The sequence below is a fragment of the Dendrobates tinctorius genome, unplaced genomic scaffold (assembly GCF_039654945.1).
Source record: "Dendrobates tinctorius isolate UK_male_01 unplaced genomic scaffold, ASM3965494v1 ptg000019l, whole genome shotgun sequence".
Taxonomy (NCBI): domain Eukaryota; kingdom Metazoa; phylum Chordata; class Amphibia; order Anura; family Dendrobatidae; genus Dendrobates; species Dendrobates tinctorius.
Window position 1 is genome coordinate 32099819 of NW_027361687.1, and position 17748 is coordinate 32117566.

General features: G+C 45.5%; 1 protein-coding gene across 1 annotated transcript in view; it reads right to left on the reverse strand.

Moving 5' to 3' along the window:
* Positions 1-10373: 10373 nt before the first annotated feature.
* Positions 10374-17748, reverse strand: part of CFAP141 (cilia and flagella associated protein 141) — a 38934-nt gene continuing 31559 nt past the window's right edge. The window contains exon 4 of the mRNA XM_073566634.1: positions 10374-10552. Within this exon, the coding sequence (XP_073422735.1) occupies positions 10451-10552 (102 nt within the window). The 3' untranslated portion in view covers positions 10374-10450. The remainder of the gene's footprint in view (positions 10553-17748) is intronic.

The following is a 17748-nucleotide window of genomic DNA, read 5'->3' on the forward strand; positions in this document are numbered from 1 at the left end:
GCTTCTCCTGCCTCGCCCCGAGGTAATGGAGCCTTCTCCATCTGAAACACAGGCAGCGGACTATCCCCACCAAGGTTTTCTCTATCCTTCCATGGTTTAAGCAAATTAACATGGTAAACCTGTTCTGGCTTTCTCCGTCCTGGCTGGTGTACATTGTAGTCTACTGACCCCACCTTTTCCATGATCTCGTAGGGTCCCTGCCACCTTGCAAGGAATTTACTATCTACGGTAGGCACAAGTACCAACACTCGATCCCCAGGGCTAAAGGTTCTTACCCGAGCCTCCCGGTTATAGACCCGACTCTGTGACTGTTGTGCTGCCTCCATATGTTCCCGGACTAAGGGTAGGACTGTCTCCATTCTTTCTTGCATTTTTGCAACATGTTCTATCACACTTTTGTGGGGGGTAGGTTGGTTCTCCCAGGCCTCTTTGGCTATATCGAGTAAGCCCCGTGGATGTCTGCCGTACAATAGTTCAAAGGACGAGAACCCCGTAGATGCCTGAGGCACCTCCCGCACTGCAAATAACAAATATGGCAATAAGAGATCCCAGTCCTTCCCATTTTTGGAAACTGCCTTTTTTAACATGCTTTTCAGCGTCTTATTGAACCTTTCTACCAGACCGTCTGTTTGGGGATGATAGACCGATGTGCGCAACTGCTTAACATTTAGTAAACGGCAGAGTTCCTTCATCATTTTTGACATGAAGGGCGTTCCCTGGTCTGTTAAAATCTCTTGAGGAATTCCCACCCGCGAAAACAAACCCATGAGTTCCTTTGCTATAAGCTTAGCTGATGTGTGGCACAGAGAAATGGCCTCAGGATATCGGGTAGCATAATCTAGAACTAACCAGGATATGTTGGTGTCCCCTTGCTGACTTATTGAGAGGCCCCACCAAATCCATTGCCACTCTCACGAAGGGTATCTCTATAATTGGCATAGGCACCAACGGACTCCGAAAGTGAGGCTGGGGACTGGTTACCTGGCACACTGGACAGTAACTACAGTACCGTTTAACTTCTTCATGGACCCCTAACCAGTAGAACTGCTGCAGAATTCGGTCAAGGGTTTTCTTTTGGCCCAAATGCCCACAAGTACATACATGCGCATGCACTAAGTCCATTACCAGCCTACGATATGTCTGAGGTACGAGCAACTGTTCTACCAATTCCCCACATATTTTCTCCACTCGGTACAACAAATCTTGGTGTAGCTCAAAGCGTAACAGCACTGTAGCTGCCCCAGATTGTTGGGGTTCCCCATTGACAAACAGTACATTTTCTCTAGCCCGGGCTAAAGCAGGGTCTCGGAGTTGCGCCGTACCAAAATTGTCACCTGCTACATTCAAGTCTGACAACTCGGGTCCCGGCGGCAAGTCTTCCACCTCTCCAGCCAATACTTCTATGGGAGAACTCTCCCCCTCCTCCACCGAAGGGAAGGTTATTCCTACCGCCAGCACTTCTTCCTCCGGGCCACCAGGTTCATGCCCTACTTCTGGAGAATGTAACCTGGTTGCCTCTGGTGCCGGCAGTTGCTCCGTGGGTGAGACAACAGATGGCCACGGCATAGAAAATAAAGAAAAGTCTCTTCCAATTATCACCTCATAATGCAAATTAGTCACAACCACCACCTCGTGGCACCGCATCCCCGCTGGCGTGCTGATCACCACAAGTGCGGTGGGATAGTCCCCATGTATACACAACACCCCAATTTTCCGATCCATATACTTGCTGGTTTGTATCCAGCTGGCTCGTACCAGGGTTAGAAGACTCCCTGAGTCCAATAGGGCCACAGCCGGGGTGCCCTGACACAAATATTCCATATTGGGACCTTTCGGGGTGCCCATTGCACACATCGGTTTGGCATAGGGAGACTGGCAGTACCCAAAGTTGGTGTCCATGGGCTCAGCCAGGTGGGGGCAATCAGCTCTCATATGCCCTGGTTCCTGGCACCGCCAGCAGATTATGGGGCTCCATACTTCCCCAGATAAGTCCTGAGCGGCCTTCCTGGGCTCTGCTCGCTGAACCAGGGGTGGAGACTTAGGGAAGCTTCCTGTTACCTTCCGAGGAGTCCCACCCTGTAGCTATTTGATAGCCCCATACCTTTCTAAGGTCTATCATTTGCATGGCATTAGTAGGGGATGCCTGTCCGACCCTTGTCTGGAGGGAGTGGGGCAAAGTCTTCCAAAACTTATCAGTCACTATGCGGTCCAGCATGGCCGTGGGGGACAACACCTTAGGCTGTAACCTCTTTTATAAGAGGTGCATCAGGTCGTAATACTGGGACCAAGCCGGCCTGGAGGGGGTAAACTCCCACTGGTGTACCCGCTGGGCCCGAACTAACACATTTACCCCAAGACATGCCAGTATCTCACCCTTGACGACCATGTAGTCCGCCCTTTTCTCCGTGGGTAGGTCCTGATACGCTTTCAAAGGTCCCGGGGCCAGAAACGGAGCGATGATTTCTGCCCAATGGTCCCGGGGTAGCTTCTCTCTCTCAGCGACTCCTTCGAACAACTCCAGGTACGCCTCCACATCGTCCGACTTCTCCATTTTGGGAACCGCTTTCCGGACATCATGGATTACCCAGTTAGTTCCTTTTGTCTGCGCTGCCATGATATGCTGTATCAACAGTTGATTAGTTTCCTGCTGCTGCTGCATAGCCTGCTGTCGCATGGCGTCCTGCTGCTGCTGCATAGCCTGCTGCTGCTGTGTAGCCTGCTGCTGCATAGCCTGCTGCTGCTGTTGCATGGCCTCTATGAACGTTTTTACCGTGGCCTTCATTTCTGGACAGTTCCCCGACTGGGTCTGTGCCACTCGTTTCACCCAGGACATAGGCTGGGGTACAAATCAAAAATAGTAAAAACAGCCTGGCCTCACTGCGTTTGCCCGCATTCAGTCCACCAATTGTAGGGATTCGCTCTGGTAGGTAATGGCAGGGCTGCAGTAACGAGGCAACACACAGGCTTAAAGTCCAATTTCAGTGGTTTAATGTCACGTTGCAAACAGCAGGTTAACAGAAAATCAGGAAAAACATAAATGTACTCCAGCTTGGAGAACCACTGGTCCCAGACTCACCCCTTGCACGGGACGGGCTTAACTATGCGGCTGCAAGGTCCTGCGGCATCTGCCAGATGCCATTCCCAGGGTTGTTGAGAGTCTTGCTGCTCTAGTCCTGCAGCACGGGGATCCTGTATACAAGTTCAGGCTAAGTCCAGCCAAGTTCCTGTAACTTCCACACACTCCCCATGTGCCAAACACCAACCTCCAATACATAGCCTATAACCCCTCCCACCGGTGAGGAAGACATCACTTGGGCTGATCACGTGACCATGACATCATCGCAGGTCCTGCCTTTAGGATAAAACCTGGTCAAACATTAATCTGCTGGGAGAAATGTATCTCCCATCCAGTAAAACACCCTTTACTGTACCACAGAGAATATAACTGTATTCAAGTATTGTGTCCTATAGATATTTTGGACTGTGGTTTATATTGTGCTGGAAACAGCAACTTAGACCTTTTTGGTACTATACACCCCACTATAATTGCTTCAAAGCACTTGTGTATACACACGGTTATTGAAATGTTAAAATACCTATTAAAGGTTAAGTTTTAATGCCCCCAATCTTGTTATACCTGTGATTATACGTATGGACTATATATAATCCCATGGAGTGAATACTGAATCCAGGGATGTGCGGAAACTGAAAATGCAAGGAAATGTCACAGGTTTACCGAGACAGAGAAAAGTCAGATGATTTCTCCTACTCCTTCACTGTTTATAAGCACTTCACCTTCATATTAAATGGTGCAGGTATCTTTTAGCCATGCAGGGGTTAATCTACTCAGTTGAGAGCTCCTGGAAGCTTTCCTGCATTAAGGCTCTCAGCTGTTAACCGTTAGCCACTCCTATCTGTAATATATTGAGAAGGTAGATTTATCTAAGGCCTCTTTCACACATCAGGTTTTCGCCGTCAGGCGCGATCCGGCGCTTTTGACAAAAACCGGATCCGGCGAAATGCAATGCCGGATCCGGTTCCCCCCCCATTGACTTGCATTTGCGCCGGATGGCCATGCGTTTCATCCGGTTTTCGCCGGATCCGGCATTGTGTCTCAATCCGGCGTCTGGAAAAAACGGCTACTGTAACGTTTTTTGTCTCCGGCGAAAAAGCCGGACTCGCCGGATCCGGCGCGTCCAGCTTTTTCACACAATGAAAGCCTATGAGCGCCGCAATGCGCCGGATCCGGCAAAAGCTGGATCCGGTATTTTTGGTCTGAGCATGCTCAGTAGCTCTGCCTACAAGACACATATAAAAGCAAGACAGTGGGACCCTCAGCCACACCCAACATGCCACCCAAGACAGCAACCAGGCGCAGGAGAAGGCAGGAGACCACTGCAGCACCATCAGCACCACCACCACGCCAAATGGAGCAGCAAATGGAACATGCTGAGGAGGGGAGTCCAGCAGCAGATGAGAGACGGTAATTATCAAATCCCCCATTCCTCCAAACTAGGGCCATGGAATATCAAGATATTCATTGGCCCTTTGTTTCTCTTTATTCAACAGCCGCCCAAGAGATGCAGCAGCAGCAGCAGCAGCAGAAATGGCATCACTGGCAGCAGCAACAGCAGCAGCAATACCCACAGCCATGGAGTCTGGCCATCAACAGGACAGCACATCTTCTTCTGGGAGCCCTCCCTCGCATCGTCAGCGTTTGACGGTAAGTTTTTATTTCCAAAATGCATCATCTCTGTAATATATGTCTATTCATTGCCTTTTATTTCAAAACAGGAATCACAAGATGAAGAGGAGCTCCCAGAAGAAGAAGGAAGGGGTGGACAGACACCTGGAGTGGGCTCACAATTGGTAAGTTTTTGGCATCAAACGCAGAAACACAACATCACACTACAAACAACATATAGAAAACAATGTTCTGCAGACCACACACAGCAAACAAATGCCTACATCCAAAGACATAACATTTTTTGTTTTCTTCTCTAGTCTTCCCAATCTGGTGCTCGGCCAAGAGGTCCTTGCAGTGCCTCCCAGGGTCGTCTGCGACAGCAACGCGGCGGTCACCAGCGTGTAAGTATAAATATTTTTGCTTTGTTTTTTTGCACTTTTTATTTCATTTCTTTTGTGGAGGCTAATTATGTTATTTTTGTCTTTTTCTTTAACAGCCTTCACAGCGTGCTCCCGACTCTGACGGTGAGGATGGAGGAATCGATGTGGACAACCTCATCGATCTCGTCAGAGAAAGGGAGCCGCTCTGGAATATGGCTGACCGCCGCCACGCTGACCTGATCGTTACCCGACGACTCTGGGAGGAAATCTGTTCGCTCCTTGTGGGCCGCTGGGAGGACCTCGATGCTCGGGCCCAGATTAAAGAGCGTAAGTATATACAGTACCGGTTGCTTGATGTAAACCAGTGTTTCCCGAACTCCAGTCCTCGTGGTCCCCACGGATCATGTGTTCAGGATTTCTATTTACTATGGAAATCCTGAAAACATGACCCCTGGGGACCATGAGGACTGGAGTTTGGGAAACACTGATGTTTTATACTAACCACTCCTTTCTCGTTTCAGGGAACAGAATTGTGAATCGGTGGCGGTCTGTGAGGGATCGTTTCAAGAAGGAGTTCAATAAAGAGATGCGGGCCCCGAGTGGATCTGGAGGACGCAGGAGCAAGTACAAGTACGCACAAGCCCTGTCGTTCCTCCGGGAAACAATGGTCACTAGAAGGTAAATATTACACACCACATGTGAAAAAAAATGTTAGATGTAACTTTTTTTTTTCAGCCAGGGCCATACCATGTCACTATTTTAATTGTTTTTTTTTCTCTTTATTCCACAGCACGGTGAGCAGCACTCGGAGCCTGCACGATTGGACCCTTCTGAGGCGATCCCTGAGGAGACCGGCACCGAGGGACACTTCGACCGCCCCGGTACATCTGCACCTTCCCAGCCTTCCCACACATTCGACCCATCTGTCCCATCCACCAGCACAGGAGCATCGTGGCCGCCTACATTACATGAAGCTGCTGGTGAGGAGATCGATTTCCCTTTACCCCACCCTTCTGCCCCTGCCACCTCTAGTACACCTGCGGGTACTGGGCGGCAGTGGCAGAGGGGTCAGGAAAAGACTTATGCGCCAGAGTTCTTGCATCTGAATACATCTTTCCAGAACTGTCTAAAAGTCTTGTCAGAGCAAATCTCCGCAGGCTTTCAGCAGATCAACTCCAGCATTCTGGAGGTGAAGACACTTCTGCAAACCATGCATTCAGAAGCAAGATCTTCGCCAAACCACACCTTTTTCAGGTCTGTTGTGGAGCGCATGGAAACGCTATCTCCTACCCAGCAGATGCATGTAATGCATTCATGCCACGGTGCTCTCCAGCAAGTTACCTCCCAACCTCCTCCTCCCACCACAGTAGTTCCTCCACCTGCACCCCCTCCAGCCACTTTCCATCCTCCCCCTCCTATTACATCTGCACCCCCTCCAGCCACTTTCCATCCTCCCCCTCCTATTACATACCATCCACCTCCCCAGTACCAGCAACCTCCCCAGTACCAGCAACCTCCCCACTTCCAGCAACCTGCCCCGTACCAAACTCCTTCCCCGTACCAAACTCCTTCCCCATACAACTTGCCATCAACATCATCTGCTCCTACAGTCCCTGCCCAACCCTCCACTCCACCGCCCACCACCTCTTCTGCCTCCCACATGTCCACCCATTCTGTAGCTTTTTCCACACCATCACCTCTAACTGTTCCTTCCCCACCACGATCCCAATCCTCTCTCCACACTCCCAGTGTCGAAGTGTCCCGCAGCCCCTCCAGCAGTATTTCCACCCCACACTACACAGATTTATGATGTGTTTTGTAATAAAAATGCCCAGTTGGTTTCAAACCTTTATTAAAAAAGTTTTTTTAACTTTAAAAACAGTTTACAAAAAAAAATATTTTAAATAAAAGTTAAATTATTGTTTACACTGGTGGTCTGTCATTTCTTTCTGCGGCGAAATATGTTTAAAAAAAAGGTTAAATACAGGGTATTTAAAAGGTAAAAAGGTATTCAAAACCAGGTATATAACTGTGGGTAAATTTTAGCTTTTTGCCACAGTTGTGTTCCTGGTTGTGTTTGAAGCAAGGTATTTCACCTAAAAAGTTGTGTTTATTGTTGGTGATTTCCTAACAATGTACACAACTTTTGTTAAAAGGTGAAATACTTTGCATAAAACACAACCAGGTACACACCTGTGGCCTAAAGCTAAAAATAGAGACCATGACAAGATAGCCAACTTTGGTTGGCAAAGGTATATACTGTCGGTACAGAAGGTACACAAGTTTGGTTAAGGGCACAAATCTTTCACACTCTGTCATCCTGCCAGTGTACTCTGCCTTGAGGTGACATAAAGTATAGTGCAAAATTGTCCCTCATTACTGAAACAGTCACAGAACTTCTAGTGGTAATGTCATGGTAATCTTGCAAGGTGGTTTCTTCAGAGGTGTCCTCAATGGAAATGGGTTCCTTGCAGATAACAAAATTGTGGAGTACCACGCAAGCTTTGATCACCTCGTCCACAGTTTCTGTCTTGAGATTGATCGCAGTCAATAGGACCCGCCATTTGGCTGTCAGAATACCAAAGGTACATTCAACCATTCTTCTTGCTCTTGTGAGGCGGTAATTAAAAATGCGTTTTGTTCTTGTCAATCCTCTGCTACCGTACGGTTTCAAAAGGTGTTCTGACAGCTGGAAGGCTTCATCCCCTACACAGACAAATGGCATAGGTGGACCAGATGTTTGCGGCAGCGGTCTAGGGGGTGGGAACTGGAAGGTGTTTCCATACAGTTTACGCCCCATGGCAGACAGTTTGAAAACTTGAGAGTCATTGGAGCGGCCATAGGCCCCGATATCAACCGCAATAAATTTGTATTCCGCGTCAGCGATGGCCATGAGGACAATGGAAAAATATTTCTTCTAATTGAAATATTCCGATCCCGATCCGGCTGGCTTTACAATGCGGATATGTTTCCCGTCCACAGCGCCCAAGCAGTTGGGAAACTGACATATCTGTTGAAACTTTTCTGAAATTTCAATCCACCTCTCTGTTGTGGGCTCTGGTAAAAACTCTTCAGCTAAGGAGTCCCACAGTGCACGGCATGTGTACTTCACTATTCCAGATATGGTGGAAATCCCGAGTCTGTACTGAAAATGCAGTGACGAAAGGGATTCTCCAGTTGCAAGAAATCTGTGGGGAATTAAAAAATAATCAATTAGTTTTAAATCACAGCATCACATACCAAAACTCAGCTATAACACTTGGAGATACAAACTACCACCAACAAGATTGCAGTGAAAGTGTGCTCTGATGCGAGCATATCCAATAAATGTGGCTTACCTTAAAGTCACCATCAGACGCTCTGCGGGTGAAACAGAGAAGCGGCAATAGGTGTCCGCTTTTATTATGAGGTGTACAATGCGCTCCACCAAGTAATCAAAATTCTCCATTTTCATCCGAACATATCCAAAAAATTTATCCGGGTTTTGTCGAAGGTCCATGCAGAGTGTAGAATAGACCCCACGCGTCATTCTCTTGGCTGTGATGGGTTGGATCCACAAACGTCGTCTACGATGCCTGATGCGCTGCTGTCTCGCTCTCTCCTTCTCCAGAACAATCACCCTCAAACGATTCGCCTCCGCTGTAAAATCCGCCAAATTCTTCAAAATATTTCCAATGACAACATCCATCTTCGCCAGTCACTTGCTCTTCTCTCCAACCTGCACTTTCTCCTCTACAACCTGTCAAAGAAGGGCTGTAGGAACACGCTATATATAGTTTTCCAGTAGCCAATCCCGTTCGGAAGGCCACAAGGGGTGTTTTTAAAAACCGGATCCGGCGTAATCCGTCGAAAAACGGATAGAAAAACGGATGAACCGGATGAGACGGATCCGGTTTTGTCTGTCAAGAACAAGACGGATCCGGCAGAAAACCGGATCCGTCACATCCGGTTTTACAAAACATTTGCCGGATCCGGCATTCCGGCACGACGCCGGATCGCGCCTGACGCCGAAAACCTGATGTGTGAAAGTAGCCTAAGACCGTTGCTAGGTTTTGGTAGTGTGCTAAATTCCCCACCTTCTCCTACTTTGGTTTTACCTCGTCCTCCACTCACCGGTGCATTCCTCTGTTATATGTGTTAGTATATTTGTATGTTTGGTATTTTTCGTTACTCCTGTTCATATTACCTTGATAATCAGGTTGGTGTATTATGGTACACTACTACTCCCCTCTTCCCTGGGTGGCGGGAGGGTGCAGACTGAGGGTGGATACAGAAGTTATGGCAAGTTACATGGCCCAGGTGTCCTCACCATGAGAAGTAATCCTAAGAACAGGGCGAGCTAGAGTGCCCCTAGCGTTAGGGATAGGGAAGGAGCCCCTGGTCCCAGAACACCTGACAAAAGAGTCGTGACAGGAATACTGGGATGTACCGATACCAAACAAATAGGGAATTCTAGATTTTGTTTCTGACAATCCATAGGTGTAAAACTGAATGTATTCCCATCAAACGCTCACTGACTGTTCCTTTAGAGTACGACCCATCGGTACATCCTTGCAAAGGAAAAACAAAATTTTGGTTTATAAATTAAAAAAAAAAAAACATATTTGAACTCAATGAGACCCAATGTTTTTCTCAGTTTTCCCAGTGTTCAGGGGCTGTGCTTCTCTGTACTGGAGATTCTCCTCGTCATGTAAGATATTCATCAGCGGGTGAAACGCCATTTGTGTTTGGGGTTAACTGGGGTGATGAGGAGTGGGTGACAGATGATAAAGCAGCATTGGATCAGAAGTTATCCCCCAAGATTTTAATAATGAGATTAAAGAGCAGATGACACTCGGCAGACACTCAAGCTACCCTCTCCTGGGCACTGGAGGAATTACCACCATCTGAACACTCCCCAAACACTGCAGCATTGTTCTCAGAAAGAAAGAAGACATTTATCTCAACCAATGCATCTGTAGGGTTAACTCTTCCCTCACATACAGAGTTTCCCAGACTGTAGCATGGGAAATCCCCAACCCAAAAATAGTATTATACAGGTAAGGGTTAACTGTAGAGACCACACAGAAACCCAGCAGCACCATGAACTGATCATAGCGGAGCTCAGTAGACATTATTGCACATGGTGAGATTAGATACATGGCTCAGCAAATGATATCACATATAATAATGTCTGTGTTGACATTTTTGTACCCTTGATGATGCAGTCAGAGGTGCGGCACTGCGTTATGTACACTGGACACCAGGATCATCATTTATATAACGTGTATATTAAGGTGTGAACTGCTAAAAAGAATCCACTCACATCAGCGTCCTGTCACTTTAATGCCTCCAAACAGCTGAAAAGAAAATATAAAACCGTAATACAGGGTGAACAAGCGTCTCAGAGTCTCTGCACATACAATGTCTTTCCAACATGATTCAGCTCCTGCCGATAATGGAGATACTCATTCTCAAGAAGACCTTGAAGAGCAGCTCTGCGGAGCTAAAAAAGAAAGTCATTATACATCTACATATCTATACATATCTATACATCTACATAGGAACAGTATTATAGGAGCAAGCACAACATCTGTAAGGAGTTTGTATGTTCTCCCCGTGTTTGCGTAGGTTTCCTGTGGGTTCTCTGGTTTCCTCCCACATTCCAAAGACATACTGATAGGGAAACTAGATTGTGAGCCCTATTGGAGACAATGATGATAATGTGTGCAAACTGTAAAGCTCTGCGGAATTAATAGAGCTATATAAATTAGTAAAATAAATAAATAGGGGGCAGTATTATAATAGTTACATTCTTCTACATGGGGCAGTATTATACTAGGTATATTCTTGTACATAGGGGAGTATTATAGTAGTCATATCCTTCTACATAGGAGCCATATTATACTGTAGTATACTGCTCAAAAAAATAAAGGGAACACTTAAACAACAGAATATAACTCCTAGTAAATCAAACTTCTGTGAAATCAAACTGTCCACTTAGGAAGCAACACTGATTGACAATCAATTTCACATGGTGTTGTGCAAATGGAATAGACAACAGATGGAAATTATTGGCAATTATCAAGGCACCTTCAATAAAGGAGTGGTTCTGCAGGTGGGGACCACAGACCACATCTCAGTACCAATGCTTTCTGGCTGATGTTTTGGTCACTTTTGAATGTTAGTTGTGCTTTCACACTCGTGGTAACATGAGACAGACTCTACAACCCACACAAGTGTCTCAGGTAGTGCAGCTCATCCAGGATGGCACATCAATGCGAGCTGTGGCAAGAAGGTTTGCTGTGTCTGTCAGCGTAGTGTCCAGAGGCTGGAAGCGCTAACAGGAGACAGGCCAGTGCAACAGGAGATGTGGAGGGGGCCGTAGGAGGGCAACAACCCAACAGCAGGACCGCTACCGCCGCCTTTGTGCAAGGAAGAACAGGAGGAGCACTGCCAGAGGCCTGCAAAATGACCTCCAGGAGGCCACAAATGTGCATGTGTCTGCGCAAACGGTTAGAAACCGACTCCATGAGGATGGTCTGAGGGCCCATCGTCCACAAACATCCACAGTTTGATTGACTTGGAGTTAGATTCTGTTGTTTAAGTGTTCTCTTATTTTTTTGAGCAGTGTAGTTATATTCTTGTACATAGAAGGCAGTATTATAGGCTATATTCTTGTACATAGGAGCAGTATTATAGCAGCTATATACTTGTACATAGAGGCAGTGTGTTGTGAATTCACTTTCTGGCCTGCCTCTGGTTGCTAGTGAAGGTAGTGGAGCTGGTTGTATTGACAGAGGAGTCGCGAGTTCTCTTTCTGGCCTCCCTCTGGTGGTTACAGGAGGTAATGGAGCTGATCTAATTGACAGAGGTCTGCCACCTGATATTGAGGACGACGATTGGACATCTGGAGTCTCTGACTGGATTTAAAACAGCCCACTCCCTCTATCCCTGCTGGTGATTTTTCCTGCCTCCTGAGGTCTTAGTTTCCAGTTCAGTCCCTGCATGCTCAAGCTAAGTGTTCTTTGCTATTGTTCACATTTGATTTGGTTTTATCTATTCAGTTTTGTGTGGTCAGCCAGCCCCAGCTGGGGCTGTGCTGAATTTCCATCCTTATGTTTCTGTTTGTGTCAGTTTGTTTTTTGTCCCTTATTAGATTGGCCTCTTTTTGCTCTGCTTTCAGAATATGCCAGAGTGCTGATACAGTGGGAGAAGTCTAATGACTTCAGATTTTTTGCTATCAGAAGTGTTGGACATTTTTGCAGGGTTTTTTGCGTGATTGCAGACAGTGTCTCTCCTTTCCTGTCCTTTCTAGTTAGTGTGGGCCCCATCAGCCTATTTTCCTGCCTGTGTTTGTGTTTTCATCTTGTCTCATCGACAATATATGTTTGGGGGCTGTCTATTCCTTTGGGGTCTGCTCTGGGGCAGTTTAGATTTCCCATTTTTTTGTTTTAGGCTTATTTAGTTCTCCGGCTGTGTCAAGGCGTCTAGAATCATCGTACGCACGCTCCACGGCTACTGCTAGTTGTGTGGATAGGATCAGGGGTCTGCAATCCGCTTAGTTACCAACCTCTCTGGTTTTCTGTAGCTTAGCTTGGTCTTCTTTTCCTCCTCGGTGACCCAATCATAACAGAATCACTAGCCTAAACCGCAGATTCTAGGGTACTCAAAAGCAGGAGAAAATTGTAAAAAAAAAAAAAAAAAAAAAGTGTCAGAATTTTTTTTTTTATATGTATTTTTTCCTCTTTTTCTCTGGGACCATAGGAGGAATTTTTCTTTAATGGAGATTAAGCAATGTCTGATCGTGTTGAGCAGCTCGCTGCTGAACTGCGGGGAACTTCCGCCTATCTCGCACAATCACCTGCTGTTGAAACAAAAATCCCTACTCCTGATGTATTTCTGGGGATCAGTCTAAATTTTTGAATTTTAAGAATAATTGTAAATTATTTCTTGCCTTGAAGCTTAACTCATCGGGGAACTCTGTGCAGCAGGTTAAAATTGTCATCTCCTTGCTGCGCAGCGATCCCCAGGATTGGGGTTTTTCTCTGACACCTGGAAATCCTATTTTGACTAATGTGGACGCATTTTTTCAAGCTTTGGAGTTGTTGCATGATGAACCTAATGCTATTGATCAAGCTGAGAAAACCCTATTGGCATTAAACCAGGGTCAGGATTCTGCAGAGTTATACTGTCAAAAATTCCGAAAGTGGGCGGTCCTTACTACATTTAATGATGGTGCCTTAGCAGCTCTCTTTCGGAAGGGTTTATCAGAAACCATAAAAGATGTTATGGTGGGATTTCCTGTTCCCTCTGGTTTTGATGATTCTATGTCATTAGCCATTCAAGTTGATCGGCGTTTACATGAACGTAAAAGTACACAAGAGGCATTGCTGCCTTTTGAAGAAACATCTGAACCCACGCAATGTGATAGGGTTTTGTCTAGGGCGCAACGTCAGGAGTTTAGAAGGCGTAATAAGCTGTGTTTTTTCTGTGGAGACGCCTCTCATACTATTTCTGTCTGCCCTAAATGAGAGAAACGTTTTGCACACACATTTGCTGTGGGCAGTGTACAACCTAAGTTCCTTTTGGCAATTACTCTGATCTGCTCCTTATCCGCATTTTCCGCTAAGGCTTTTGTGGATTCAGGAGCAGCTTTGAATCTGATGGATTTGGACTTTGCTAAACGTTGTGGTTTTCCCATGATACCCCTGTGGACGCCTATTCCTTTGAGGGCTATTGATGCTACTCCTTTGGCGGAGAATAAACCCCAGTTTTGAACCCAGGTGATAATGCAGGTCGCCCCGGACCACCGAGAAAATTGTACATTTTTGGTGCTGCACAATTTGCATGATACTATTGTTCTGAGTTTTCCCTGGTTGCAAACTCATAATCCTGTTTCGGATTGGAAATCTGTGTCTGTGGTGAGTTGGGGTTGTCAGTGTGTTCTTAGTGATACTCCTGTTTTCTCCACCTCTCTCCAGTCTCATGATATTCCTGATTATTTGGCTGATTTTTCTGATGTATTTAGTAAGAGTAAGTCTGCGTCTTTGCTTCGTCATAGGAGTTATGACGGTGCAATTGAGTTGATGCCCGGGTGCAAATTTCCCAAGGGTCGGCTTTTCAACTTATTGGTACCCGAACATGATGCTATGCGATCTTATATCAAGGAGTCGTTGGAGAAGGGTCATATTAGACCATCCTCTTCACCTTTAGGTGCTGGGTTTTTTTGTGACCAAGTATTGACTATCATTCCCTTAACAAAATCACGGTTAAATATCAGTACCCGTTACCCCTGATTTCTGATTTATTTTCCAGAGTTAAAAGTGCCTGCTGGTTTACCAAGCTTGACCTCAGGGGGGCGTATAATATTATTCGCATCAAGCATGGGGATGAATGGAAGACGGCGTTTAATACTCCGGAGGGACATTCTGAGTAACTGGTTATGCCTTTTGGGCTCACTAATGCCCCTTCTGTCTTCCAATCCTTTATGAATGATATTTTCCGGGACTTTGTGGTACAGTCATATGTTAAAGTTTGGGCACCCCTATTAATGTTAACCCTTTTTCTTTATAACAATTTTGGTTTTTGCAACAGCTATTTCAGTTTCATATATCTAATAACTGATGGACTCAGTTATATTTCTGGATTCAAATGAGGTTTATTGCACTAACAGAAAATGTGCAATCTGCATTTAAACAAAATTTGACCGGTGCAAAAGTATGGGCACCTCAACATAAAAGTGACATTAATATTTCGTAGATCCTCCTTTTGCAAAAATAACAGCCTCTAGTCGCTTCCTGTAACTATTAATGAGTTCCTGGATCCTGGATGAAGGTATTTGTGACCATTCCTGTTTACCAAACAATTCCAGTTCAGTTAAGTTTGATGGTCGCCGAGCATGGACAGCCCGCTTTAAATAATCCCACAGATGTTCAATGATATTCAGGTCTGGGGACTGGGATGGCCATTCCAGAACATTGTAATTGTTCCTCTGCATGAATGCCTGAGTAGATTTGGAGCAGTGTTTTGGATCATTGTCTTGCTGAAATATCCATCCCCTGCGTAACTTCAACTTCGTCACTGATTCTTGCACATTATTGTCAAGAATCTGCTGATACTGAGTTGAATCCATGCGACCCACAACTTTAACAAGATTCCCGGTGCCGGCATTGGCCACACAGCCCCAAAGCATGATGGAACCTCCACCAAATTTTACTGTGGGTAGCAAGTGTTTTTCTTGGAATGCGGTGTTTTTTAGCCTCCATGCATAACGCCTTTTTGTATGACCAAACAACTCAATCTTTGTTTCATCAGTCCACAGGACCTTCTTCCAAAATGTAACTGGCTTGTCCAAATGTGCTTTTGCATACCTCAGGCGACTCTGTTTGTGGTGTGCTTGCAGAAATGGCTTCTTTCACATCACTCTCCCATACAGCTTCTCCTTGTGCAAAGTGCGCTGTACTGTTGACCGATGCACAGTGATACCATCTGCAGCAAGATGATGCTGCAGGTCTTTGGAGGTGGTCTGTGGATTGTCCGTGACTGTTCTCACCATTCTTCTTCTCTGCCTTTCTGATATTTTTCTTGGCCTGCCACTTCTGGGCTTAACAAGAACTGTACCTGTGTTCTTCCATTTCCTTACTATGTTCCTCACAGTGGAAACTGACAGGTTAAATCTCTGAGACAACTTTTTGCATCCTTCCCCTGAAAAGCTATGTTGAATAATATTTGTTTTCAGATCATTTGAGAGTTGTTTTGAGGAGCCCATGATGCCACTCTTCATAGGAGAATCAAATAGGAGAACTACTTGCAAGTGGCCACTTTAAATACCTTTTCTCATGATTTGATACACCTGGCTATGAAGTTCAAAGCTCAATGAGGTTACAAAACCAATTTACTGCTTCAGGAAGTCAGTAAAAAGTAGTTAGGAGTGTTCAAATCAAGAAAATTATAAGGGTGCCCATACTTTTGCACCGTTCAAATTTTGTTCAAATGCAGATTGCACATTTTCTGTTAGTACAATAAACCTCATTTGAATCCAGAAATATAACTGAGTCCATCAGTTATTAGATATATGAAACTGAAATAGCTGTTGCAAAAACCAAAATTGTTATAAAGAAAAAAGGTTAAAATTAATAGGGGTGCCCAAACTTTAACATATGACTAAGTTTTTGATCATCTATCTGGATGATATTTTGATCTTTTCCAGTGATTAGGATTCTCATGTGGAACATGTCCGGACTGTGTTCCGGATTTTGAGGGAAAATTCCCTGCATGTTAAGGGATCGAAATGCCTCTTTGGTGTACAGAGGATTTCATTTTTGGGATTTATTTTGTCTCCGTCGGCTATTGAAATGGACCCGGCCAAGGTACAGGCCATTTATGATTGGGTTCAGCCCACTTTTTTGAAGGCTCTCCAGAAATTTTTGGGTTTTGCTAATTTCTATCGTAAATTTATAGGTAATTTTTCTGGTATTTTCAAACCACTGACTGATCTGACCAAGAAGGGCGCTGATGTGCTGAATTGGTCTCCAGAGGCTGTCTCGGCATTTCAGGAGCTTAAGCGGAGATTCACTTCTGCTCCAGTTCTACGGCAACCTGATGTCTCACTTCCATTTCAGGTGGAGACAGATGCTTCTGAGATTGGTGCAGGAGCTGTTTTGTCCCAAAAAGATCCGGTGACTTCTAAAATGAATCCCTGTGCCTTCTTTTCTCGAAAATTCTCCCCATTTGAACGTAACTATGACGTGGGGAATCGGGAATTGTTGGCCATGAAATGGGCATTTGAAGAGTGGAGAAATTGGTTGGAGGAAGCTAGACATCAAGTTGTGGTCCTCACCGACCACAAGAATTTGATTTATCTTGAATCAGCCAAACGCTTGAATCCTAGACAGGCTAGGTGGGCCTTGTTTTTCACGCGTTTTAGTTTTGTGGTCTCTTTTCTTCCAGGCACTAAGAATGTTAAGGTGAACGCCCTTTCTAGGAGTTTCTTTGCGGATTCTCTTATTGTGACCAAGCCTACTGCCATCCTAGGTGAGGGGGTAGTTCTTTCCGCCATCTCGCCCGATTTGAGACGTGCCCTGGAGGAATTTCAGGAGGACAAACCTGAGCATTGTCATATGGGAAAATTGTATGTTCCTGACCAGTGGAGGAAGAGAGTGATGTGTGAAATTCATTGCTCCGCGTGGGCTGGTCATCCAGGTATTTTTGGTACCAGAGATTTGGTGAGTCGGTCTTTTTGGTGGCCTGCCTTATCTCGTGATGTCAGAAATTTTGTGCAGTCCTATGGGACTAAACCCTGTTCTCGTTCTAGTGAGTTGTTGATGCCCCTGCCGGTGCCCAAGAGGCCATGGACCCATATCTCAATGGATTTTATTTCTGATCTTCCTGTCTCTCAGAGAATGACTTATCTGGGTGATTTGTGATAGATTTTCTAAGATGGTCCATCTTGTACCACTCCTAAAGTTGCCATCTTCTTCAGAGTTGGTGCCCTTGTTTTTACAACTGGTGGTTCGGTTGCATGGCATTCTTGAGAACATTGTGTCGGACAGAGGAGTCCAGTTTGTTTCCAGATTTTGGAAAGCTTTTTGTTCCAATCTGGGAATTCAGTTATCTTTCTCCTCTGCGTTTCATCCTCAGACCAATGGGCAGACTGAGAGAACAAACCAGACTTTGGAGTCCTTTTTGAGATGTTTTATA